Here is a 24,525-nt window from a genome sequence, read left to right as displayed (position 1 = left end):
AGAAATGCATCAAAATGCAATGGTGTTTCTTAAAACTGCATCACCAGAGCTCTAACTTACCCTCTCTCGCATTGCTGATAACCTCTCAGCAGCAGCCCCATGAGTTGAGGAGCGTGAAATACTCGCAGCCAGCAACATCTGGCAATAACCTTGGCTGTGACAGACATCACCGCTACCGCTCCGCGAGGCAGCGGCGACCCACAAGCCCAGCGCACCCAGGCCCTGCAGGCAGCGACAGGGGGCAGCCACTCAGTCCCTCAGTCGAGCGTCCTGCCCTTAGGGAATTTCCCTCCCTCCCTCGCTGCCTCCCCTGCCGAGGTGCGACCCTCACTGCGCCCCCCGTCCTCGGAGGACCTCCAACGCCAGGGGGCGCCTCGCGACCGCGCATGGAGCGGAGCCGCGGGTGGGACCGAGAGAGGGACCGGGAGTGAAACTGGGCTCGGGAGCGGGACTGGGATCTGGAGGGGGACCGGGATCGGGAGCGGGACTGGGACTGGGACCGGGAGCGGGACTGGGACCGGGAGAGGGACCGTGAGTGGGGCTGAGAGCGAGCCCTGGGACGGTAGCGGGCTTGGGAACGGGTTCGGTTCGGGAGCGGGTCGGGGAGCAAGTCCCAGTTCTGAAGTGGGTCAGGGAGCGGGTCTGGCAACACGCCGGGAAGCCCCAGGGAAGAAATATTTTAATAAACGGGGAGCCGCCGCCGAACTTTGGGCGCCGAGGTGTGCGGGTGCGAGCGTGGGTATGGGGCCTTGCGGTGTGCGGGGCTCAGCCTTACGGCCCGAAGTACCCCGAACTACATGTCCTTTTAAGTGATTATTACTGTCAGAATTAAAGTGTGTGAATTCCAAATAGCTCCCACTGAGGGATGCTGCGTGGCTCGGCCGGTGAGCGCTAACGTGTCGGTGGCGTGTTGGCACAGGGGCGTCTTAGCACGACGGGTTCAAGTAGAAATAACGAGGGGGGGGGGGGGGGGCTAGGCGGCACGGCTCTTCCCTGCCTCCGGTGACACCGGAGAGGCCGTCCCAGTGGGAACATCGCGGCTTGTCGCTGCTGCTCGCGGTGTGTCGGGATGCGGGTCCAAGGCGCGGTAGTGCCTGGCCGGGGCAAGGACTGGGGTGCGGCATCGCCGGCGTTGCCGTGGCGGCACTTCGCTCCGGTCCCGGTGCTTGAATCCCTGCCGGGTGCCTGTGCATGTGTGTGTGCGTGTGTGCCGGAGAAGAGGGGAGGAGGGAGGGAGGAAGTGGGGTGGTGGTGGTAGCGGCTGGCGGGAGGGGGATGATTATTGGCAATGGGCGGGAGAGAAAGAGGCGACTCCTGTTTCCTTTTCTTTCTGCCAGCGCAATCTCGGCTCATTTTCTCTAAGCTATAGAAGTTCACGGACGAGCTACCTAGCCAGCCCTCCACTCCCGTCATGGACTTCCCAGGTAAAAAGGCGGTTCTCCTCCCCGCCGGGTGTTCTTTTTGCAAAATATAATTTTAAATGATAGCAAGAATAAGGTGCGAGGTTAGGGTAGTGGTAGAGATGCCGCTGAGGAAGTGTAGGGGCGATCTCCCTGGAGCGAGATCTCCGAGTGTTCTGGTGAACGGGAAAAATTGAGATGCAACTTCCGAGAGGGACGCCGAGGCTTTGACTCCTGCGATAGGTGTGCATGCCGGGGTGGGAACCGAGGGATATCTGAGCCAGCTGCTCCCTTCTCGCGAGTTTAGGGAGTCGCCGGGGTCGGCAGCAGTGGTGGTAGCATGGCCTGGGGCACAGAAGGTTGGGAAGTGCCCACAAATCGGTGCCCGGGCGCGGCAGCCCCCAGGCGGGGAGGAGGGCGGATGCGGCTTCCCGAGCCCGGCCGGGGCAGCGTCGGGGCCGGAGCACGGGGTTCGGGGAGCCCCGACCGCCCGCCAACTCCACAGATAGCCGGAGCTTCTCCATCGAGGGGAGTGAGGGCGCGTTACTTATAACAAGAATAAAATCCCCTTCCGTGGTGTCCGGGGCGTTAGGAGACGGATACAACAAACCAGGCTCGCAGATGTGGTAATTAGTGGGGCTGTGGGAAGAAGTGGAGCCGGGTTTTGGAGACCCCATCGGTTGTAGGGAGGGAAAGGGACTGCCCGAGGCGCCCGCAGGATGCTCCGCCGGGGGTTCGGGGATGCAATCTGCCGCGCTGCCCCCTCCTCCCCCCTCAGAGTACGGCAGGGGCTGAGGGACCCCAGGCTACCGGGGAACCGGAGAAAGAGGGAACACCGGGAAGCCAGGTGTCTCCCAGACCTGTTGTACTCGCCGGGGCGCCGGGGGCGGGGAGGGGCAGCCCTCCTGGCAGCACGGTGCCGGCTCCCGCCTGCCCGCTGTTGTGCTTCACAGCCGCCTTTCCCCTTGGCAGGCTGCTGCGTGCCGCCCGCCCTCTGAGAAGGCTCCTTCGCCCCGCGCAGAGGAGGAGGCGGAGGAGGAGAAGAAGAGGAGGAAGGCGCGGCCGCAGCCGCCGCTGCCCAGCCGCCGTCCCGCAGAGCGCTGGCCGCAGGGCGCCGCGGCGGCAGCAGGCGCGCAGCCCCCTCCGCCTCCCCGCCCGCCCGCGGCGGCGGCGAGGGGCGCCCGCATGTCGGCAGCGATCCGGAGCGGCGGCGGAGCGGCGCTGGGCATGGGGCGGCGGCGGCGGGGGGCGCTGCCGGAGCCGGCGGGCGGCTGCTCCTGCTGCCTGGCGGCGGCGCTGCCGCTGCTGCTGCTGCTGCTGCCCGCAGGGTGCCCGGTGCGGGCGCAGAACGACACGGAGCCCATCGTCCTGGAGGGGAAGTGCCTGGTGGTCTGCGACTCCAGTCCCTCGGCCGACGGCGCCATCACTTCCTCCCTGGGGATCTCGGTGCGCTCGGGCAGCGCCAAGGTGGCCTTCTCGGCCACCCGCAGCACCAACCACGAGCCCTCCGAGATGAGCAACCGCACCATGACCATCTACTTCGACCAGGTCAGCCGACGCCTGCTTCGCCTTGGCTACCCCTTGTTCCCGCGCCCTGCGCGGGCATCCCCCGCCCCTGCCTGCACGCGTGTTCTCCTTCTGGTTCCCGTCCCATTTTTCAATCCCGACCCACCCGCTCAATAGCAACTTCACGTCTCAACTCCCCAGAAAGACTTTGGAAAGTTCCTTTAGGTAGCTGCGGGGCTTTCCTAAGGTGGTACCGGGGGTGAACACTCTGGCTTCTTGTCCGGTCACGATCCCTAGTACGGAGCGAGCTTTAGCGTGAAAGTCTGTGCCAGGGATGCGTGCGGGGACGCCTTGCAGCCAAGGATTGCCTCGGCCAGCCAGGAACGACCCGGGGGAAGGGTGCGCATCCCTCCTTCGGTGCAAATTGAGAGATTTGCCGATGAGGAATCGCCGGATCTGGCTGTTCGGAGAGCATTTGGCAATGTCACAGCATCTCTCAGAGGGAGGGAGGGAGGGATGAGGAAAGAAGAGGGTGTTTCCCGCGTTATCAGACGAGGCAAACGGTGTCCCCGGCGGGCTGTATCGGAATGTTATCCCGCACAGCACACGCCGGGCAGAGCAGGGAAAAGCCCTGCCTTATCGTCCTGCCTCTGCCTCATCGCACCGCTCGCCTCCCGGAGACCAAACCCCGTCCATCCACTTTATTTTTTGCAGTGAAATTTCATTTTTTCCCACCGCTTCTGATTCCTGAAGTAGTATTGCAGAGTGAATCAAAATTAGCATACCAGGCTGTTTTCTCTGGGCTTGTTTGTTTGTTGCTTTTTTGGGTTGTTTCTTGGTTTGGGGGGGTTTTTTTGTTTATTTATATTTTTTTTACCTGTCTGGTTGTCATTTATCTGTCTACCTGTCCCTCCTAATGAGTTTGCACAGCTATTCGTAGCATACAAATCTTATAAAATCAGATCAGTAGAAAAAAAAACCAAACAAAAATAAACCCCCCAAACCCCCACAAAACAACAACAAAAAAATCAAACCCCCAACTTGCTAAATATAAAGCATATTTTAGATGCTTTACCCGGCAATGTGCAGTTCCTAGGTGTTTTAAGGCGTTTTCTTGGTACTTCTACAATAAGGTGGGTTTTTTGTTGGTTTTTTGTTTTGTTTTGTTTTGGGTTTTTTTTGTTTGTTTGTTTTGTTTTGTTTTGTTTTTACTATAGACTTTGGCTGTTTGGGAGGAAGGGCTTGGGATTTCGGGGACGATGGTGTTTTTGATTTCTCCTGTTCGGTATTTCTTCATTAAAACAGAGTTTTAGCGCGCAAACTGAGCGTGACGGGTGTGCCCCGGGGGTGGGCACGGCGAAGCAGCCGGCTCGGGCACATCCGCTCGCCGGACGGCATCGCCACTGGCCCGCATGTTCTTCTCTCCCTCCTCCCGTGCCTTTTGAGCCAAATCCTGCTCCCCATAACAAGAGCCTGGACAAGGCGCCAGTGGGTGAGCCGAGGCCAAGTCCCTGTCAGATCGGCGGGATTGGCAGGGTGCGGCCGCCGTTCTCAACGAGGCTTTGTACATTTTGTACATCTGCCGGAGTGCGCTTTTTTTTTTTGCTTTTTTTTTTTTTTTTTTTTTTTTTTTTTTTTTGTGTGTGTGTGTGTGTGTGTGTGTGTGTGTGTGTGTTTGTGTGTTTGTGTGTGTGTGTGTTTAAAAAACCCCCACTGAAATATATGAAAAATTAAGGTTATTGCCGGGAAGGAAGAACAGGTCCACCCCAGCCTCCTGAGGAGCGTGTGGCCAACTGGCACAGCCCTCCAGAGGGACACAGAGACATGATCTGGCAGATGTTGCTGTTGCTGAGCATCCGTTTTCCTCCTTTGCTCCTCTCTGCAGTGCAGCTTTAGTTCTACACCCTATTAAACTCGAGGCCAGGTCTGATTTCAGTAGTGTTATCTAAAAAACATACATTTTCGTTGTGAGCTAATGACTTTTGGTATTTTTTCCTACCTTTTTTCCCCTCCCTCCTTCCCTCCATTTCACACTCCTCCCCCTCCTCCTTCTGCCACCTTTGCTTTATTGACAGCTCAGTGTGGACATTTGCACTTCATCTAACAGGCTTGTGATATAATTTTTGCGTAACTAAATTGCTTTATTAACTCTGATGCCTTTTAAATGTCTCTGTAACTTGACTCCATTCCCCTGCCATGCACTTTTAATTGTGCTGCAAATACCATTTTGGCTAAGCTTTATCTTGGTCATTGAGATCATGTCAGATTTTTGCTGGTGCTTTTCTAAGGTGGAGTCTGATTTCTCTGATTTCTCTCTTTCTCTCTCTCCTTTTCTTCGTTCTATTTGTTTACATTCCAGGTATTAGTTAATATTGGCAACCATTTTGATCTTACTTCCAGTATATTTGTAGCACCAAGAAAAGGGATATATAGTTTCAGTTTCCACGTGGTCAAGGTCTATAACAGACAAACCATCCAGGTGGGTTCTAATTTAAAGAAGATGCCGTCTTTCCTTTCCTTTTCTTTTTTTTTCTTTTTTTCCTTCTTTTTTTTTTTTTTTCCTTTCTTAAAACACTGACTTCTAGACTCATATTAAAAAAGAAAAATCAGGAGTTGAAGAATGAGACTGTGGGTTGTTTTTAAAGGGGTCTGTCTACATGACAGAAATCACACATTGCCTATTTCCTTAGCTTAATTTGACCTAGATTCTAACCTGTAGAAAAGTTTAGTGATGTGCACAGGGCAAAAAAAAAAATCATTGAGAGTTTTGAGAAAACTGAGATTCTGTCTCTTTGCACTTTTTAGGTAAGTTTAATGCAAAACGGCTACCCAGTGATTTCAGCTTTTGCAGGAGATCAGGACGTCACCAGAGAAGCAGCCAGCAATGGGGTCTTGCTCCTCATGGAAAGAGAAGACAAAGTGCATCTCAAACTGGAAAGGGGTAACCTCATGGGAGGGTGGAAATATTCAACCTTTTCCGGCTTCTTAGTCTTTCCACTATAAAAGAAGGCCAAATAGGAGACAGATCCATGAGCTGGAGCAAGGATTCAGTTGTTAATGACACCCTGAACTTGGCAGCACATGACAATATTTTCAGTCACCCTGTCAGACTGTCACAGTAGAAGAATGATAACCTTCTAAACTCCAACATTTGCTTTGAATATTGACAATTCCTTGGAACCTGCGCCTCTAATTAGTTTTAGACGACAGTGATCTTTAGGAGAAATGAAATAATCGACCTGAGCAATTTGTACCTGTGATTGTAAAGTCAATTTTGGATTTTATTGTTGGGATCATTGACTTTCTTATTCTTCTTATTATTTCCTCTCTTTCATTTTTTCCTCTTTTTCTTTCTCTTGTTGTTGTCCCAATGAAGCAAATAACTCGGACCACAGAAATGCTTTGTCAAAGGCTCACTCCAGAGCCAGAAGAATGGAGTGTTCAGCCCAATGAGGTGTTCTTTCCATGCTTTATTTCTTTGTGTTGTATAGCCTTAAGGAAAAAAGAAAAAAAAAAAAAAAGAAAACAAAAAAAAAAAGGAAAAAAAAAAAAAAGAATGGCTTCAGTCTCAGTCCTGTATTTTTCTGGGGGAGGGGGATTCTGGACATTACTGTGTCAAGAAGTGCTTTATCCAGTGAAGCAAAATTTGCACGATTGGAACCTTATTTGTGTTGTTCGTGTTTTTCATCAACTTTTTATTTTTCCTGGTTTTTGTTTGTGTGTGCTAAAAATGTAAGCTAGATTGATCAATAAGACAAAACAAAGCACATATATACCCTGTAGCTCAAAGTAAAGCTAACCAGTGAACAATTCTGTCTGCACTTTCCAGCTGATCTTTATAGACCTATTTAGAGAGAGAGAAAGAGAGAGAAAGAGCAAGAGAGCTACATGATCCTTCAATTACAATCTGGAAACCGGTAAAGGAACTGACATTTCTGAATTGTCCTGACATTTCTAGAAGCAACAGTGGAGGCTTTGAATATCTTCTCTGACCATACCCTAAAATATACCCTTTCTTTGCATTACCATATTTTGGGTGCTTTTATCTGATATTTATTTGATATATTTGTCCACTAATATTTGAGTAGACATTGTGGGAGCACAGAGAGATGGCAAAGCAAATTTGTCCTCTTCCAAATGAAACAAAACCATCTCCACTTAAGCTGTCTGCGGAAGTATCGGAGGAGCAGACACAAGCGTCTTTGACAGCCTTGGGGAGAGGGGCCTCAGCAGGAAAGGGGCCTCAGAGGATCAACAAACACTCCAGAAGTTGGCACAGGCACCAATATTCACTGTGTCTGCTCTTCCCAACACAAGTGGCCTCACAGGGGTGGACTGACATCGATACTGAACATTGGGAAAATTATTATCCCAATCAATGAGAATTAAAATATCAGGCCAATGCCAAATGTATCCTTTTTCCTCATTTGCAATAAACAGATATTGTTTCTTCAGTTTTTTAAGTTTGTTTTTTTTTTATTTGGTTTTTTTTTTTGTTTTGTTTTTTTTGTTTTTTCAAGAGTGGTGTATTAGACAATATGCTGTGGAAAATGTTGTTTGAGGACATCCAGGAAGAATGTTTATTTTATAAAATTTTTATCTTCATCTATATAATTTTAATTGTTTCATTTTGCTATTAATCCCCTAAGTGTGGATGTGTGTAAGAACTTATTTTTGTCAAATTTACTCCTCTGCCAGAAGCAAGTATAATGGAAAGGCATTTGCAGCAAAGTGGTGGTATCGACATTGTATTTCAAAATTTTGGTGGACATGTCATTTTCATTGTAAATTTATCATCCAAGGGAAAAAATTAAAGTAATATATTCTTAAAAACCCTTTATCTGTGTTGCTTATATACCTCAGATTACTAAAATATAAGCCAATTAAGTATTTAATATTTTTTGTGCATTTTCCCCATCAATGTGGTTTGTTTACTTTGCCTTTTCACTTTGCCAGTTACTTAATGAGTTGTTTTCAAGTTGTTTTTTTTAATGGGTTGCATTTTCTAGTTCCTCTTTGTGCTTTGGCATGACTGCAATGTTTCTAGTTGCAAAATATCACAGGGCTAAGTTTAAATATATGAAATAAAACCTGAGTCAGCAGCAACCTTTTTCTATTAAAATACAATAAATACACCTGTCTTAATGGTAGACATTGTAAAACTACTTTTTGTCTTTACAACTGAATCGTGTCACTCAAGGAAACAGAAACTTAGGTGGATTACAGCTCACAAGTTTTTAGTTTCTGCTATATTTTAATTTAAAATAAAAATAGTCAAAAGAATTTAAAATAAGAATTACTCAGGTTTTTTTGGGTTGTTTGCTCATTTGTTTTAATTCTGCCTACCATAATCACATTTATTTTAGTTTATTTGGCTTGATTAAGGCAATGACATCTTAGTTCTGACTCTCTCCTAAGCTAAATGAGGCCAATGACAATGTTTTCCTTGGAACTATATTTGGAAATTTCCTGGGCCATTGAAGCTGCATAATCTGAATATCTCATTTCATGTATTCAAGCTCAGTAGTCTTGACCATGCTTCTTTTATAAATATGTTTATATGATAACCAGTCTTCTGAATTTAAAGAAGGTAACTCATATAATGCCACTTTCCCTCTGGTACTCTTGCTAAGCTATAGAGTAAAGACTCATATAAACAGTTGAAATAAATGGAAAACGTGGAGTAAATTCTTGATGTACACTAATTGCAATCATGATCCTTTTCTTTTTTTCTTTTATGTTCTTTGCAATATTTATTACCTTTTCCCTTTTAATTTTGCATCTGGGTTTGAGAACATGCAATCTACTTGCTATTGGAAATGGTAGAAATTCTGATGTATTCTTAAGGTGTGGATATCATGATATATTTTCTGTTGGAGGGGAAGAATGTACAACCACAGCATAGTAGATTGCAGGAAATAAGAAGTGAGAACAATTAAAGGAGCCTCCCAGTACATTAAGGGTAGGCTTATAGAAAATAATTGATATAAATAAATTGATTGGGTAACATTCAGAGTTGGTGTAAATTCAATGTTGAGGGGCACCACAAGAGTTAGGAAGTGTAAAACACATGCTAGTGAAGCAGACCACTGGCACCATAACGACTCTGGTTCCTCTGGGAGCAATAGCACAAGACTCCTTCCAACAACTTTCAAGCTTTCTCACTGGCTGCTGTGTTAAGAGTCGTAACATATTGCTATGAAACTACTGTCTGTTTCACTGCTTCCCTTCCAGGGATCAGCCTGTACCCGGGTGTGTTTGGTGTTCCCTGTTTTAGCACTTCTCCAGCCTACTTACAGCAGGGTAGAAGCCAGGAGCTGTATTAGGAATGATAAATTCCTATCACATATATCGTTACCTTCCTCTGAGTTTTATATCCGTAGTTTGAACACGGTCTTGCCAGAGAGCCCGTGTGCTCTCACCTCCCCCTGAGACAGTGGGTGTGATGGATGTGCGGTGTATCTCATTATTGGTCAGCATCTTGCAAGCTGGATCTGTGGGAGGAGGAAAGAGACAGCACATGAAACTAAGGAGTTGTTTGGAAGTTACATTGTGTTTGTCAGCTGTGACTTTTTTTAACTTTTAAAAGAACATTTTGTGTTTATTGACCAAATTTTTTTCTTAGACAATCTGTCAAAGCAGGAGATAGGCTAAAAGGGCTTGTTTACTGGTGGATTTATTCAGAAATAGTTGAAAGTAGTTTCATGTCCTTCTAATGTGACATTGCTTTCAGGAATAGGCAGAGTCACAGGTAGCATTGTTTAAAAATAGCTCTTATGATTAATAGTCTGCTTCGATCCAGGTTAGCTTTCTAATGTTAATGAGTGCTCAAAAATCATTGTCATTAATATACTTAATTTTCTTGTGTAATGACTTGTTATTAAGCAGTTATACATAAGTAAAAAAATACAATAATTTCCCCCCCTTTAATGTATTTTGAAAGGCCAAGGAATGTCATTGAGTTGCTGCATAATTTCTAGAGTTGGAAATACTCACTGTTTTGAACCATTGTTCCAGGATCATGTATGATGAGGAGTCAGACCCAATTTTAAAACATGGTAGTAAACTGATACATTGTAAAATACTCATTTTCTTAGTAGAGCAGCTTCTTTTATTTGACAAGATTTCACCTGTCAGAATGCTTAAAATAGAACGTTATGATTCCTGGCCACCTGTTAATTAAATCACATTTGGAGTTTATAAATTCCTGAGAATTTTTGATATCCATCACAAGTGTAATTAGACACAGACTAGGTGGCTGGGCAGATGATAGACAAGCATTTAGATCAGGTGTTTATATAATCAAGTATCAGTAAAATTCAAGTGTTCCACAGTGAAATAAACACATTATCATTTCAGCTAAGAGGCTGATCTTGCTTGTCTCACTCGCTTCAGTAAAGTTCATTCCTCTTTTGAATGGACTTTACTTGAGTGCCTCTTAACATTAAATTTACACCAACTCTGAATGTTATCTAAACAATTTATTTACATAAATTTCTTTGCATAAGCCGACTCTTAATGTGCTGGGAAGCTCTTTTAATTGTTCTCACATCCTGATCCCTGTTGCAATCTACAGTGGTGCTGTTCCCCCCTAACAAAAAATAATATCAAGATATCTGTGCCTTATAAGTATACCAAAATGTCTACTGTTTCCAATAATAAGTGACTGGAGCTTATGAAAAACATCAGTACCATGGAGCTTGAATTGTATGGTTTGGATTTGGTCATGATCTACTATTATGTTTATTCAAAAATCAGTGACAGTAATCGGTGCAAACCCTTAGTTAACACAACTATTCTTGGGTGTTGAGGTATTTCAACACTAATCACACTTCTGATAATATAAGTAAAAGTGTAGACATATATTTTGAATGCATGTTTTAAATCGATCCCCAAACTAGTCATGTTTATGGTCTTATCCAATATAATCATGATCTATTTTTTCTTACTTGCTATTATCAATAAAATCTAAAGATCGCTAATTGTACTTTATGCTATTTGAGCATCATAATGAAAATACACTTCACATACCAACTATACCTAAAATATCATATTTCCTAGCTCATATAGCTTAACCTTTTTAGCGAATCATCTCTGCTATTCATCAGCAAAAAAAAGTTGCCTAACTTGTTGGTTCCCTGCAGATCACATACAACAGATGGTATAAATAATGACATAGCAAAACATGGAGAAGCAAATAATGAGTAGAAATTCTGCATCAAAAAAACCCACAAAAAACTGCATCAACAGCAATTCAGATCTCATTGAAAAATGCTCCAAAACTCAGAAAATATAAAAGTTAAGTTTTTAAACTAATTTTTCTGACTGATAGTACTTCCACTGTAATAATGAAGTGTCATTTTTTTTCCATATGGAAATACAAAAATATATTTAAATTGTTTTGTGAGATCAGCTGTATTAAAAAACTCTTGCTCAGCATATTGATATATTCAGTGCTATAAATTCAACCAAAATCTAAGTTCATCAATTAGTAAGTAGTAGTTATCATGAGACATTGTAATTTCTGCTGTTATAGTTAAATTAATTGAAACTAATTATTTAAAATGCTTTTAGTTTTCAGTGTGTGAATATACACAAAAGTGCACACACACAAATGTATATGTACACATGCATGTAAAATACATTTTTAGCAAGGAATGGATCAAGAGAGCTAGTTTCTTCATATGAAGTTTGGCCTTCCTTTCCCTGAAGCATTGCCTCAACAAATTAATTTTTATTTTATTTGTTGTCATTCTATAGCCAAAACTGTTTATCTTTGCTTCCTTATAAGACTACCCAGAGTAATAGCAAATAGCAGTATATATTTCAGTGTCTGAGGGCTGCCGAGTTTATGTAATATTAGGGCAAAGTGAAGCATACAGTTATTAATAGAAGACTTATTTACCTCAAGTTCTGTAGAAAGCTTTTTTGATGAGTAAAACTATAGTGCTCTGTGGGAATTGCCTCAAAAGGACCTACAGGGAGACCACAGCTGGAGGTTCAGTTTGTCCTTCTATTGACACCAGATGGGAAACCTTTGGTACTCCTTAAAACTGAAAGCAAAGATGTCCCGATTCTTAGTTTAGCAACAATAATCCTTATATGCTAACTTAATTTTGCTTATGTTAATTCACCTCTAGAGAGATGCATTATATTGTCACATATCAGAATCAAGACTACAGAGACCACAGTGCGTAAAGGACAAGGGATTTTCCAACTTTTTCACTAGAAGGAATAACTTAACACAGAACATATGTTACTTCTAAAGACTATTGTGACAGTGAAAATGTTGAAGAAATTATTTGAAAAATAATCTTTCAAATTCTTATTTATTGTTACTGACAGCAGAGTTTTCTCATCCCTGTTTGTAATAGTATGACTGGGACTTTATTAGGATGGAGTTTAAATGGATATAGCTAGACCTTCTAACAGCTGGCTTCTTCCATATCTGAAATTTTCTGAAGAGCTACGTGTTCCCGTAAGAACTTACAATCTCTCTAGATGAAACTGTCCTTTAACCCTGACTGTCAAGTAAATCTAGTCTTACCTAATTATTTCACTGGGTAAAGAAAGCATCCATTATTCTGCTTCTTTGCAATGGCTCTATTGTTTTCTTATATGAACTACATGAACTGTGCTAAGAATATTTGGTAGGGAAAAGAAGATTCCCACTACACTTGCCTCCCTAAAACATGTTAATATCTTTTCTCTTGCCCTCTGTTGCCCTTTCATGCATATTTGAAAGGCTTCTGATGATGAATTTTTTGAGTATTTCTTAAAATAATCCTTTTCCAACTGTGTGAAAACTTGTTCATACAAAATGATGACAGCTTTAGTTTACTGCTCACAAATTATTCTCCTTCTGTTATGCAGCCAGAACACTTGAACAGGAGAACCCAATCTGATTGAGGAAAAATATAACTATAAATAAATAAATAGTGGGAGATATGTATATGAATCTGTGCTTTTTTGTTAATATTTTGATATAATTCCTATTTTGATTGAATAGAAATTCAATCTGTTCTCCCTCAATGATTGTGCAACAAAGTGATTTGGTACCTCTCTTTTTTAAAAAAAATCCAGGCATATTGGGATTCTTCCCTTTCACAGCCTGTTGGAAAATTGTAGACCCTTTTGTATAGGTGTTAGGGTACTGGCTAAAAATACAAATGATATTGTCAAGTACGTGTGTGATCCTTTAACACAAAAACCTTGTGACAAACAAGAGTCTTCAGGAAGGGAAGAAGCCCTCCTTAAAAAACAGAAGAGTTGCAAATTATTCTTTGCAGAAATAACAAACCTCCAAAACATACAAGGACACATGCATGTACATGTGTGAACCATGGCTACAAGGGACAGACATTGTATGTAAAACACTTTCCCAGAGTTCTTACTTTCATGCAAGAAAAGAATTATGAGAAAATACATATGTGGTTTAGGTGGGATTAAAGATGTCCATGCAATCAGTGATTGTACCAAAATGTTTATTAAGGTCAGTGGCTCAATGCAGATGTATTACACAGTGCATTCCACTCAAGCATGGAACAATGTTTATATAACAAATATCGAAGTTATTCCTGAGAAAAATTTACAACGTTATCTTTACAGAGATACCTCTGTAAAGTCAGAGATCAGATTGCAGCTAGTACAATTCAGACCAATGGACACATTATTAAAAGTGAGATAAACATTTTAGAAACATTTCTGTATATTTCCCTTACTCTCAGTCAAGATGTAGTTTACCTGCTGAAAACAAAAATGGAATCCACATGCACTATAAAGCATGATTCAGTTTCTACTGAGAGTAAAAACAGCCTTGCTCATTTGCCTCCATGTCCCTGTCCTCTCTAAGACTTGCCTCTCTAAGATTTGCCTGTCACTTGCTTTTTATGGGTGCACTAATGTTTTTCAGAGCTGAATAAGTTATGTCTGAACTAAATCATTGACAGATGATTTGCACGTGCACTTTAACATGTTAAACCCATAAGAGGCCAGCTTTCTTAGCATACCACTGATTACCAGTTTTTCTGAAAATAGGTCTGTATTCGGTCTGTCTGAGACAGAGTTCTTTTCCCCATAACAGGAGTCACAGTGTTGTGCTTTGGTATGTAGAAAGGTATTGATAACACACCAGTGTTTTGGCTATTGCTGAGCAGTACTGGCACACCAGCATCAGCACTCTCTCTCCAATATTCAGCCCACCAGCAGAAGGCTGGGGTTGAGCAATATCTTGGGAGAAGACACAACCAGGACAGCTGTCCCAAACTGACAAAAGAGATTTCCAAAGCATATGAAATCAGCTCAGATATAAAAACAAACAAACAAACAAACAAACAAACAACAAAAGAAACCCCCAAACCAAAAAAAAAAAAAAAAAAAAAAAAAAAAAAAAAAAAAAAAAGGAGAGGGAGTAAAGTGGCATTTGTTATTTGCAACATTAGCCTTTGAGAGTAACTACTAGGCATGCAGAAGACCTGTTCCTGGGAGGTGACTGGATATCGTTTGATGATGGGAAGTAGAGAATAAAATCTTCGGGTTTTTTTTGGCTTGTGCACACAGAGCCTTTTGCTTTCGTAAATGGCCTTATCTCAACCTATGAGGTTTCTTTGCATCTCATTTTCTCTCCCTTGACCACCTTAGAATGGAAAATGACAGAGCCTCTTAGTGTGCACCTGGCATCCAGCCAAGGTCAACCCACCACCTAAAGCTTAGTGTCTACATCAACATGAAAGAGCCATGCTCAGGACATCTGCTGGATATAGACTGTACTCTATCCATGCCCATGGCAGCCAGGTGCAGTGAAAGACAACTTCAGAAAACATTTAAGTGGCATGGCCAAGTACAGATTCAGCATCTCAAGAGTACTTTAGTGCTTGGACAAAGATTACAAATCAGGGTATGCTTTCTTGTAAACAGTAAATGTGGTGAATGAATCTGGACTGGAGAAGAAGTTTCCAGCTACATTTAACTGCATAATAGAATAGATTTAATGACCTATTAAAAAATCTCCCTAGGGTCTATCTTGATGTACTTCTATTAGACTTGCTCCCCAGTGTCACTACTTTTCCTGTACTGGGAAACCAAAACTGAGCAAGAGATTCTATATGTGTTCGCAAATGCTAAATATAGAGGATTTCGATCTGCTGGCTATGTTCTTGCTAATATATCCCACTCTTCAATAAACATTTACTACTGCAAAGCTGCACTGTTGATTGGTGTTCAAACTTTTAGCCCCAGGATCTCTTTTTTTTTTTTTTTTTTTTTTTTGTGTTTTTTTTTTTTTTGTGTGTTTTTTTTTTTTTTTTTTTTTTTTTTTTTTTGGTTTTTTTTTTGTTTTGTTTTTCAGTAAAACATTTCTATCTGGAGAGCCTCAGACAATACTGCTGCACATGGCTATTTCATTCCAGGTTTAGGAATTTCTATTTGCTTTTGTTGAATTTCCTGAATTTCTGTCAGTCCCAGTCAGTTAAAGCCTCTCTGAAGAGCAACCCTGTTTTTAGGTATGTTATCTTCTTCCTCTGCATTTGGTTTCATCCACAGACTTGATAAGAATGTGTTTGTGTTTGTCATCCAGATACATAGCGAAGATATGAAATGCTAACAGCCCCAGTGTTTGCCTTTGAGGAAAGCCTCTAGTAACCATCTGGCAAGTGAATTTCAAACTGCAGCCCATTACCCTTGGATCCTTGTAATCCAGCCAGTTTTCTATGTATCCTGTAGTCCAACCAGTTTTGCGAGCATCTTGTAGTCTATGCATCCACTTCATATCTCTTTAGGCTGACTACAAGGATATGATTGGAAACCATGCAAAACTCACGAGAAAGTCAAGGTAAATAACATGCCCTGACCACCAATTTATTTGTCAGAGAGGGAAATCAGTTAAGTGTTATTTTACCTTTGCAAATCCATTGGGGGTTTTCCCATTCATCTTATCATTCATATGCCTATGAATGACTTCCATAGGCAGATTTCTCCATAATCTTCCAGGAGACTGCAGTGAGGCTGACCAGCCTCTAATGTACCAAATTCTCTTTCTCACTCTTTGAATAATGATGTGACACTTTCCATTCTCTAGCCACAGAGGCCCTCTCTGGATCACCCAGATTTTGAAAGGTGATTTTGGCTAAGCTTCCTCACCAACATCAGGTTATTTCATGTGGTCTTATGAACAGCTGTAAAACAAATTTATTCACTTGAATGACCATTAACTAATCTTTTCCTACAATAAGCAGTACCTCAGTCTTCCAGGCTCTCCTGAAAAGCCAACGGGCACACCTTATCAGTAAAAGGTCTTGGCAAACAAAGCTTTGAACACTGCAAACCCTTATCACAAGTCCCCTCTAGTTTTCCCATCAGTATACTTACAGAGCTTTTTATTTTTGCCATTCACGTTTCCTGCCAGTTTCAATTGCAGCAGAGTTTTAGAATTCCTAATTCCATGTCAAATCAATATTTTTAATCTTTTTTTACTGATTGTAGGGCTGCTTTCAGTCAGCTAAAGAAGACTGCATCTTATTTTACTCCTTGTTCAGAGCTTCTTGTAGCAGAGGCCAATCACAACAGCTTCCTCACTAGCCTCCCTTTGATCCCGACCTTTAAACTCTCATCTTGCTTGTGAACCATTTCATGGCAAACCTCCACACATTCAAGCTGCTCTTTTGAATACAGCACAGTTTGTCTTCCTGTCATTCCCAACTTGTGCCACTTAAAGGACCTGTTCCCACCCGTTCCACTACCCCAACAATGTGAACTATCCTGCCATTACTCTTCAACTACTCACAACTTCTAATTCCTCTGGTTTTTTGTGGACTTTTTTGGTTGTTTTTTTTTTTTTTTTTGGGGGGGGGGGGTTGTGATTTTTTTGGTTGTATTGTTTTATTTTGGGTTTTGGGGGGGTTTTATGGTTGTTTTGTTTTGTTTTGTTTTGTTTTGTTTTGTTTTGTTTTGTTTTGTTTGTTTGTTTTTGTTTTTGTTTTTGTTTTTGTTTTTTCCTCTGTTTTTTTTTGGGGGGGGTCTTTTTTCCTCATGCTTGAGAAATTTGTGTCTAGGCACTTTGGATATGTTCTCAGTAGTGATGGTTTTTAGGGAATGTGAAAGAACTTTTTTATTGTGCTGTCTTCCAGAATTCCTGCTCCCTACCATGCCACTTCCCTTGGGGTTTGGTCTTCATCTTGAAAACTCACGTATAAATGCTGTGTCATTTTTCAACCAAGCTTGTTCGCAAAGATTCTCTTGTCCCACTTCATCAGATGGAGGACAACCATTCCTTGTTCCTAAGAGATAGTCCAGTGGTCATAGGCACACAAACCCTGCATGGGATATGAGCCACAGAGTCAGGTATTGGCACATAGTGTACTTTTGATTCTACCTGAGCCTTTCTCCTTCACTGGAAATATTGAGAAGACACCACTCGGACTTTTTAGAGTAACTGCCTCTTGATACATCTTTTTTCCCCTGGCCATCAGTACTCACGTGGGTACATAGTGAAGGTTTATAATATAAGGGCTGGCTCAGCCTCTGCTATATATCTACAAAATCCTGGATGCAGAATGTGCTTCAAATCTGCTTAGAAACAAGTAATAGGTGAAGAGATAAAGATATAGAGCTGGCATCCCCTGTACTAATTCTTTGAGACTTGCTGAGTGGAGAGAAAATTTATGATTATACTCTGTGACATTTGGACAGTATCTTGATGCTTCAGCACCAACTAATCTGACAATAGAAACAATGATGTGCTTTCTTCACTGATATTTTTACCATCATGAATCTTTCTAGCACCTTAAAGTCAGGCAATTGTGAAGAAATGGGAATAACCATTTGACAGAAGACACAAAAAGTGATATGAAATGACAAATATAAGAACATGGGAGGCAAGAGGAAAGAATTGAATGGAAGCAGGGATCCTTTTGGAAGGTGCTGCTAGGGCTGAAAATGATTTAGTGCAATAATGGATAGGGCATGGGGGAGAGAAATTAGATGTAAAACATAGGACAGGTCTTGAAATTATGGAACAAGAGTCAGAGACTAGAATTTTGTTCAAAGTGGAATAGAAGGATTTACAAAATGAGACTTGGGGCAAAAGTTGTAACAAAATGTAAAAAAAGAGAAAAAAAGGAATTTCAGAGTGACCAAGGGAACAAATAAATGGGGTTTTAGGGCCTGTATGCATCTGGTCAGATTGCAGTAAGAAGTTGGTATAGAGAAGGAGAGGGAAAGAAGCTGTGAAATCATCCAATACAAAAAATACATGGTACGTCAGGAGAATCATAGAGATGTCACAGTCTGATGTGACAGTGGAGGCCCATGGCAAAAGGGACATAGCTTTTACAGATGGTTTCCAAGTTGGAAAAAAAAAATCAGAAAGTAAAGGTGAGAGGTTTTGTGTGTTTATCTCAAAAATGCATGGACCAGGCAGAATTTTGAGCACTTATTTTTCTTTTCTTGCTTCTATTTATGTCAAGGGCTTTTGTACCTGTTTTCTTTATTTCTAACAACCTTTCCATTTATGCTAGTTTCTCTCATTCTCTGCAAATGACTCACGAGTCCTACCAACTGTTGAAAATACAGCCAGCATGAGCAATTCCCTTCTAACAATGCCAGTGGCAAGTGAACATTACTTCCTAAGAACAAAAACATTGCTTCCTTCTTTCCCTGACCCATCAAAATATGTTATTGAAACTTGTTTTGGGCCAGCTAGCCTGCCTCTTTCCTCTTGTTTCCCTCTGGTGTGCTCTGCATCTCCTTGTAAGACACTGTTCTTCTGGAGAGATGACCATTCTGTGCTGCAGCTTGTCCAGACCTGACTGAGGGCAACAATCCATCTGGTCTAGCTGCAGTGCTTTTGGCTTCCAATAGCTGGCAGAAAAAAACAGAAAAAAGAAATGACGCTTATTTTTAGGTGGTGTTTTTTTGTTTGATTTTGGTATGTTGTTTTGGGTTTTTTTTTTTTCTACTGTAGATTTAGTTGTAATATTTCAATCTTCAGTTTGAGGTGGAGGGGGAGGATATGAAAAAAGTGTCTTTAAACTATTTTGTAGTGTTTTTTTGGGGATTATGACTTTTTAGGTTATAGTCTGTGAATTTGGTGGTAAGAAAACATAGTGAATATAAACACTTTCAAAGGAAGATGGGCTTACTAGAAGCCATCCTAAGATCTTGCCATGACACTGAGTCACTGCCAGCACTGCCTGTCCCTGCCCACCCTTTGGGACCTCCTTCACCTGCCCATGTGTACTAGTTTCAAAACAAACCAGTGGGAGAGCCCAAGTCAGAATTACAATTTAGTAAGACAATTAAGATAAAGGCAATAATACAGAAATACTGGCTTAAACTTACAGAGTCAGGATACAGCTTGACACCCTGCTGGTCAGCGTGGTGGTAGCAGTCCAGTTAAATGGTGCCTGCAGTCCTTTTGAAGTGATAGATGTGGTTCTGCTGATCCAGTGATTCTGTAGAAGAGTCCAGTCTTCCTCTGGGAATCCAGTGGATAAGTCTGTTTGTGGTGCTCCCGATTATATCCAGGTAGGAATGCTTGGTTCCTCCCCCTGGGCAGAGTATCTCACAACAGGATGATGTAGTTTCATGAGTCATGCAGTGACGCTTTATGGCCCATTAACAGAAAATACCCCCAGAGGGAGTTATCAGGAATGTGTCATGGATGAGATAAAAAACACTGCCCCACCCAGTTTTAACACCTTATGGAGATGGCGATAGAATACATATTTTTGGTTATACCTGACATAAGACACCATGGCTCAGGACACCCCTCTCAGCCCTAGAGCCATTAGGTCCTGCCCTAGTAGTGCCACAGCAGGGCGGGTCTCCACCTCCCCACAGCCTGACTCTGTCTGGCTATGGGCCCTGCCAACCTGGTCTACCTGCAGATCATTGTCCTGGTCCTACCTTGTCCTGTTCCTGTCCCCAGGGAGGTGTCTTATGCCTGGGATTAAAGCTGCTCCTGCTTTCTGCCATCTTCCTGCTCCTGATGAACCACATGGGGACACCCCGAGTCCTGGAGTCCCCCAGGCCCTGGGAGCCATCAGCCCCCTCAGTGCCCTGCCACACTCCTGGGCTTAGGAAAATACCAAAACTATCTCAGGTGTTGTCTGTACAACACAGAACAAGGCACTTTCCCACCTCTGTTGCCAGCACTTGGCTACCCATATTTTTGCAGTCATATTTTTTTACAACTCATTTCCTCAAGAAGAAATTTTGGAAGTGTTGGATATCATTAAATCATCCGGTGCATTTATCTGAGGTGTGGTCTAACCTGTTCACCAACACCAAAGAGAGCTGTTTCACCCAGGAGCAGGGGACAAGGTGTCTCCAGTGAGTTATCAGTCATTAAAACGTGGGGAACTGACAGGTACCCTAAGCATCCTGTGGGGAACTGGCAGGAACACCAGGGGTGAAGCTGTTCATGAGTGATCAAGCTTTATTCACTCATAAATGATTGTTTAGATTTTCTTATTTAAGGAAATAGGAATTATTTTTTTCCCCATTGGGTACTGTTCGGCTACAATTTGAATTCATCTCTCCAGAGTTTGGAATGTTGATTCATTAATCTGGGTACCTTTTTAGGCAATTAATTGACAAATATCAAGTCTTAGCTGGACAAACTTGAAACAGCATTTGATTCTGCTATTATTCAGTTCAGATGGGATTTATTTGCCTTTAATTGGAGAAAGTCAGGCCTAGGCATAGTGAATTGGTATTTTTCTGTTCACTACCACTGAAATGTCACTATTTCTGTAATTTGGTTTATATATATTAAGGTCATTTGATCATCTTGCCAGACTGTTTAGTATAAGTTGTTGGGTTAGGAACTCCATTTATCCAGTAACCCAATTCCTGTGATAATAATTTGTCTATTAAAGTGCAATACTATTTAAAGTATTAAAGTGCATCTTTCAGAAAAAAAAAAACCCATTATTATAATGATCTCTTCAGTAGGTGGCAGTGCTGGGATTAAAACTGTTGCTGCTTGACTAATATGCAAATTCCTGCCTGTTGGGATTTAGGTCTAAAAAGGTTTTCAGGGCACTCTCATCTTTAAATTTGGGCTCCAGTTTTCTTGGAATGCTGAAACTGTAGGGAGATTTATTCCTGCTGGCTGAGAAAGTATAGAAAAATAGATCAAGTACCACAAGTGCAGTCAGTTGGCTCCAGAGATCTGCATGAACAAGCTAAAGCCGTGGAAAACATGTATTGTAAAGCTCCAAAAGTAATAGTTTCTCCAGCGTGCATCCACTTCAATTGCTCTCAGTAAAATGATGTTGTTAGCTGAAATATTACAGAGTCTGAATAAATAAATATTCAGAAATCTGAATCTGTATTCAGATCTCAATTTTACATTTATTAAACTTTACCAGAATCACTGTGGTATCCTTACATTGTGGAGGACTTCTCTATGTATGGTACCATAAAGACTCCATTACTGGGTTCTTGTGACTTCATAATCCATTCCTTAAATTATGATGAAGAACATTTTTCTGCAATGATGGAATATACAAATTAGGAAGTTCTGATTCCTGACAAGGTCTAAAAATAGAGATTTATGTCACAACATAAAGTTTTTTTTTTAGGTAGGATAATTTCTCAGAAGGCGTTTTGCCAGGAATCTCTTTAAAGGTCATGCATCTTAATGGCCCATTTTAAGTGGTCCATGTGGAATACTGCTCAGGAATACACATTAAACAGCAAGAATTCCCCATATCATTAAGATCTTGAGAGAGACAGAAGACTTCTCTTGGATTAGAGCTGGACTGCACCTGTGTGGACAACAAAGGATGGTTTATGGTGGCAATTAAAATGTGTGGCAGCTGCATATCATTTTTTGTCCATTGGGAGAGCAGGATAAAGAGGAATCTCATAGCCACATGGAAAACAGTGCAGAGTAATGTATTCCAGATCACACACTGGAAGTAGTGATATTAAATCTACAAGCAGCTAGGAATTCCCAGTTATCTCACTGGTGATAACTTGTATTGACTCAGGATTTCAGGGAGGCTATGGAGGGACCACCTATGGAGAAAGCATCTTCTCTTTAACCACAGCCCCAAAGAAGGGGAATTTGGTAATTTTAAATAACAATAAAGTGTCTATGGGAGATCTGGACTGATCCTATCCAATGGGGGGAAATATATATTTATCACAACCAAGAAAAAAAAAGAACAAAGAAAAAAAACCTGCTATCATTTTTCAACAGTAAGAAAGTAGAATTCACTTCTCCTGTGAATTCTTTTGACAGAAAATGAAAAATAATTATTAATTAAAAAGATAAAACAATATTGACATTTAGAGTGTCTTGTTTTCCAAGAAGCCTGAAAAAAAATTTCTACTTGTAATTAAAGCATTTCCAAAGGGAATTCAAATATATTCAAACACAATGAAGTTTAGAAAAAGTTTAGAAAAGTTTAGAAAAAATATATTTGGGAGTAAGCGAAAGTTGTGTTCTGAAACTGTTGAACCCAAATTGGCAAAGGGACGCCAAACTCCTGTTCTGTTTAGGAAGACTTGAAGACCCAAGACCCTCCAAGATGTCACGTGGGTGTACTACAGAGACAACTTCCTTGCACACAGGCACTCAGGAGTCCAGTCCCTAGAACCAATAAGCCAGTTTGTGACCTATCTGTGGCACTGTGGTGTCTACTATATCTCTAAATCCATAGATTAGTATCAGATTTCACAGCAATTACTCAGTAACCATTTTATAAAACTAAGTCAAGGTGTTTCAGTCTGCACAGAGTAGTTCCATTGGTTTACGCTGGCTCAGAATCAGTTTTGTTTTAGCTGAGACTTCGCTGTCAGAAACTAAACACAAAAACATGAATGTGAGGACTTACTGTTTATAATTAGTAAATAGATAAACAGAAAATCACTTTCTATATAGTAAGAGCAGAGGAAAATGGTACTTTTACCTTTGACTGTATGTCTTCACTGCATTCACTATGAGCAAGGTTCATAATTAATCTCTCTGAAAATTATTACACAACTATGTAATCACATACCTAAATTAGTCTAAGGAGCTTCATTTTACCTTATTGGAAGATGTATTAAAGTAGTGGAAATAAGAGAATTTACTATCTACTTTATACTCACATTCTGCAAAGAATTGTACAAACCACAAAGTGATGGAAGAGAAAATTCTTGCAAGACATATGCTAACCTTTTCTAAGACAAGAGGTGTCACTTTGAACCCGAAAGGTATCAGAATTCTCTCAAAAGAAGAAAAGTTGCCTTCTAAATATTATTTGTAAAATGAAAAGAAGTTGTTAAAAGAGTTTCCATTGGCTGGAATAAAGTCCTGTTCTCTTCAATATAAGTAGTGATTTCAGATCTACAGGTACATAGGTCAGCTGCCTACTGCTTCAGCAGAGTAAGAAGCAAAACCTGATGCTTTTTAAGCTCTCGAATTTTTATGGTGTCATGCAGCGAGGGGATAAATTTTGCCTTTCAGCACGAGTATGTCCCTCTAAACTCATGGATGACCTGGTGCCTTTTGGGACATAGATACCAGTGTTGGGTTACAGCTTCTCTGCAGCATCCCTTAAGCATCTTGTCCTAATGGTAACTCCACCTTCTCAGAAGCCATTGGCCTGAGCAATCCTACCTACCTCCATTCTCAAGGGCTTCCTGAAACCAGAGAAAATGAGCCTGTGCATGTTAAAGCTGAGTTTGTCAACATCAATTTAGCAGCAGAATAATCCCATGGATTTTCAAGCTTCTGGGGCAAAAGTATCTCTTTTCCTAAATAGGCACATTTTTTTGCATCTTGGAACACAGTTTTATTCTCTCTTTTTTTTTTTTTTTTTTTTTTTTTTTTTTTTTTTTTTCTCTTCTTCACCGACTAGATCATTGGCAAAAGGGGACCAAAAGAGAAATCTTCGAATTGAGCATTGGCTTGAGAATTATTTCAAAGATTCCTTTTCCATATGGCTCTGTCTTTTTCAGAAATAGCTTTTCTTTTAAACTTTATTTTCTCCCTATTAAGAGAACGTGCCAAAAGAATGATGTAGTTTATTGAATTAACAACCCCGCAGGTACCTGTGTCTATTTTGATCTCAATTATATTCCTAAATAACAATAATGAAAAGTCTAAGATCCTTCTTTCCTGGTGTTTAGTTTCACAAATTCAAAAGGGCACTGTTTTACTCTCTTAGAATGTTTTTACTCTCAAACAGTCTCAAGGTAGTCAGTGTAGCTTTATAAATCAAATGCCAAAACCACTTTAACCAAAACCTGTGATAAATTCCTGGCATAAACGAACTGCATTATTTTAGAACCATAACTTTATCATAGAATGATATTCCTTGTTGAGATGTATGGGGGTGACTTAGGGGCAGACTAGGAGCTGAAATCTCAGCTGAAACTATTTTACTCTGTGAAATTCTCTGTTATAAATCCATAGAGGTTATGTGAACCTAGTAGCTCTGCAGGCTACTGAAGCCTTTATAACTCAAGGATGATTAAGGTCCATATTATCATTGCTAAAACATCTGAAATGAAAGAATTGCATCTCTGTGCAAGAGTCCTTTTAAAAGTAATATCTAAAACAGCCATGAAAGGATTGTTCATTTTAATTATTTTTATATTTTGCTGCTAAAACAGCTTTTTAAGA

The 24,525-nt window shown here is 41.5% G+C and overlaps 1 protein-coding gene across 1 annotated transcript; it reads left to right on the top strand.

Annotated features, from left to right (window-relative positions):
* Positions 1–2,612: 2,612 nt before the first annotated feature.
* On the top strand, positions 2,613–7,744 carry CBLN2 (cerebellin 2 precursor). Its single transcript, XM_066205628.1, has 3 exons — positions 2,613–2,948; positions 5,266–5,385; positions 5,712–7,744. Exons 1-3 carry the CDS (start codon positions 2,628–2,630, stop codon positions 5,907–5,909), a joined length of 639 nt encoding a protein of 212 aa, XP_066061725.1. The 5' UTR covers positions 2,613–2,627; the 3' UTR covers positions 5,910–7,744.
* Positions 7,745–24,525: the final 16,781 nt, after the last annotated feature.

Source organism: Chamaea fasciata, unplaced genomic scaffold (genome assembly GCF_029207755.1).
Source record: "Chamaea fasciata isolate MVZ Bird 193981 ecotype frontalis unplaced genomic scaffold, bChaFas1.0.hap1 SCAF_1, whole genome shotgun sequence".
NCBI classification, from domain to species: Eukaryota; Metazoa; Chordata; class Aves; order Passeriformes; family Sylviidae; genus Chamaea; species Chamaea fasciata.
Note: the sequence above shows the minus strand (reverse complement) of the source record. Positions and strands in the feature narration are given on the sequence as shown.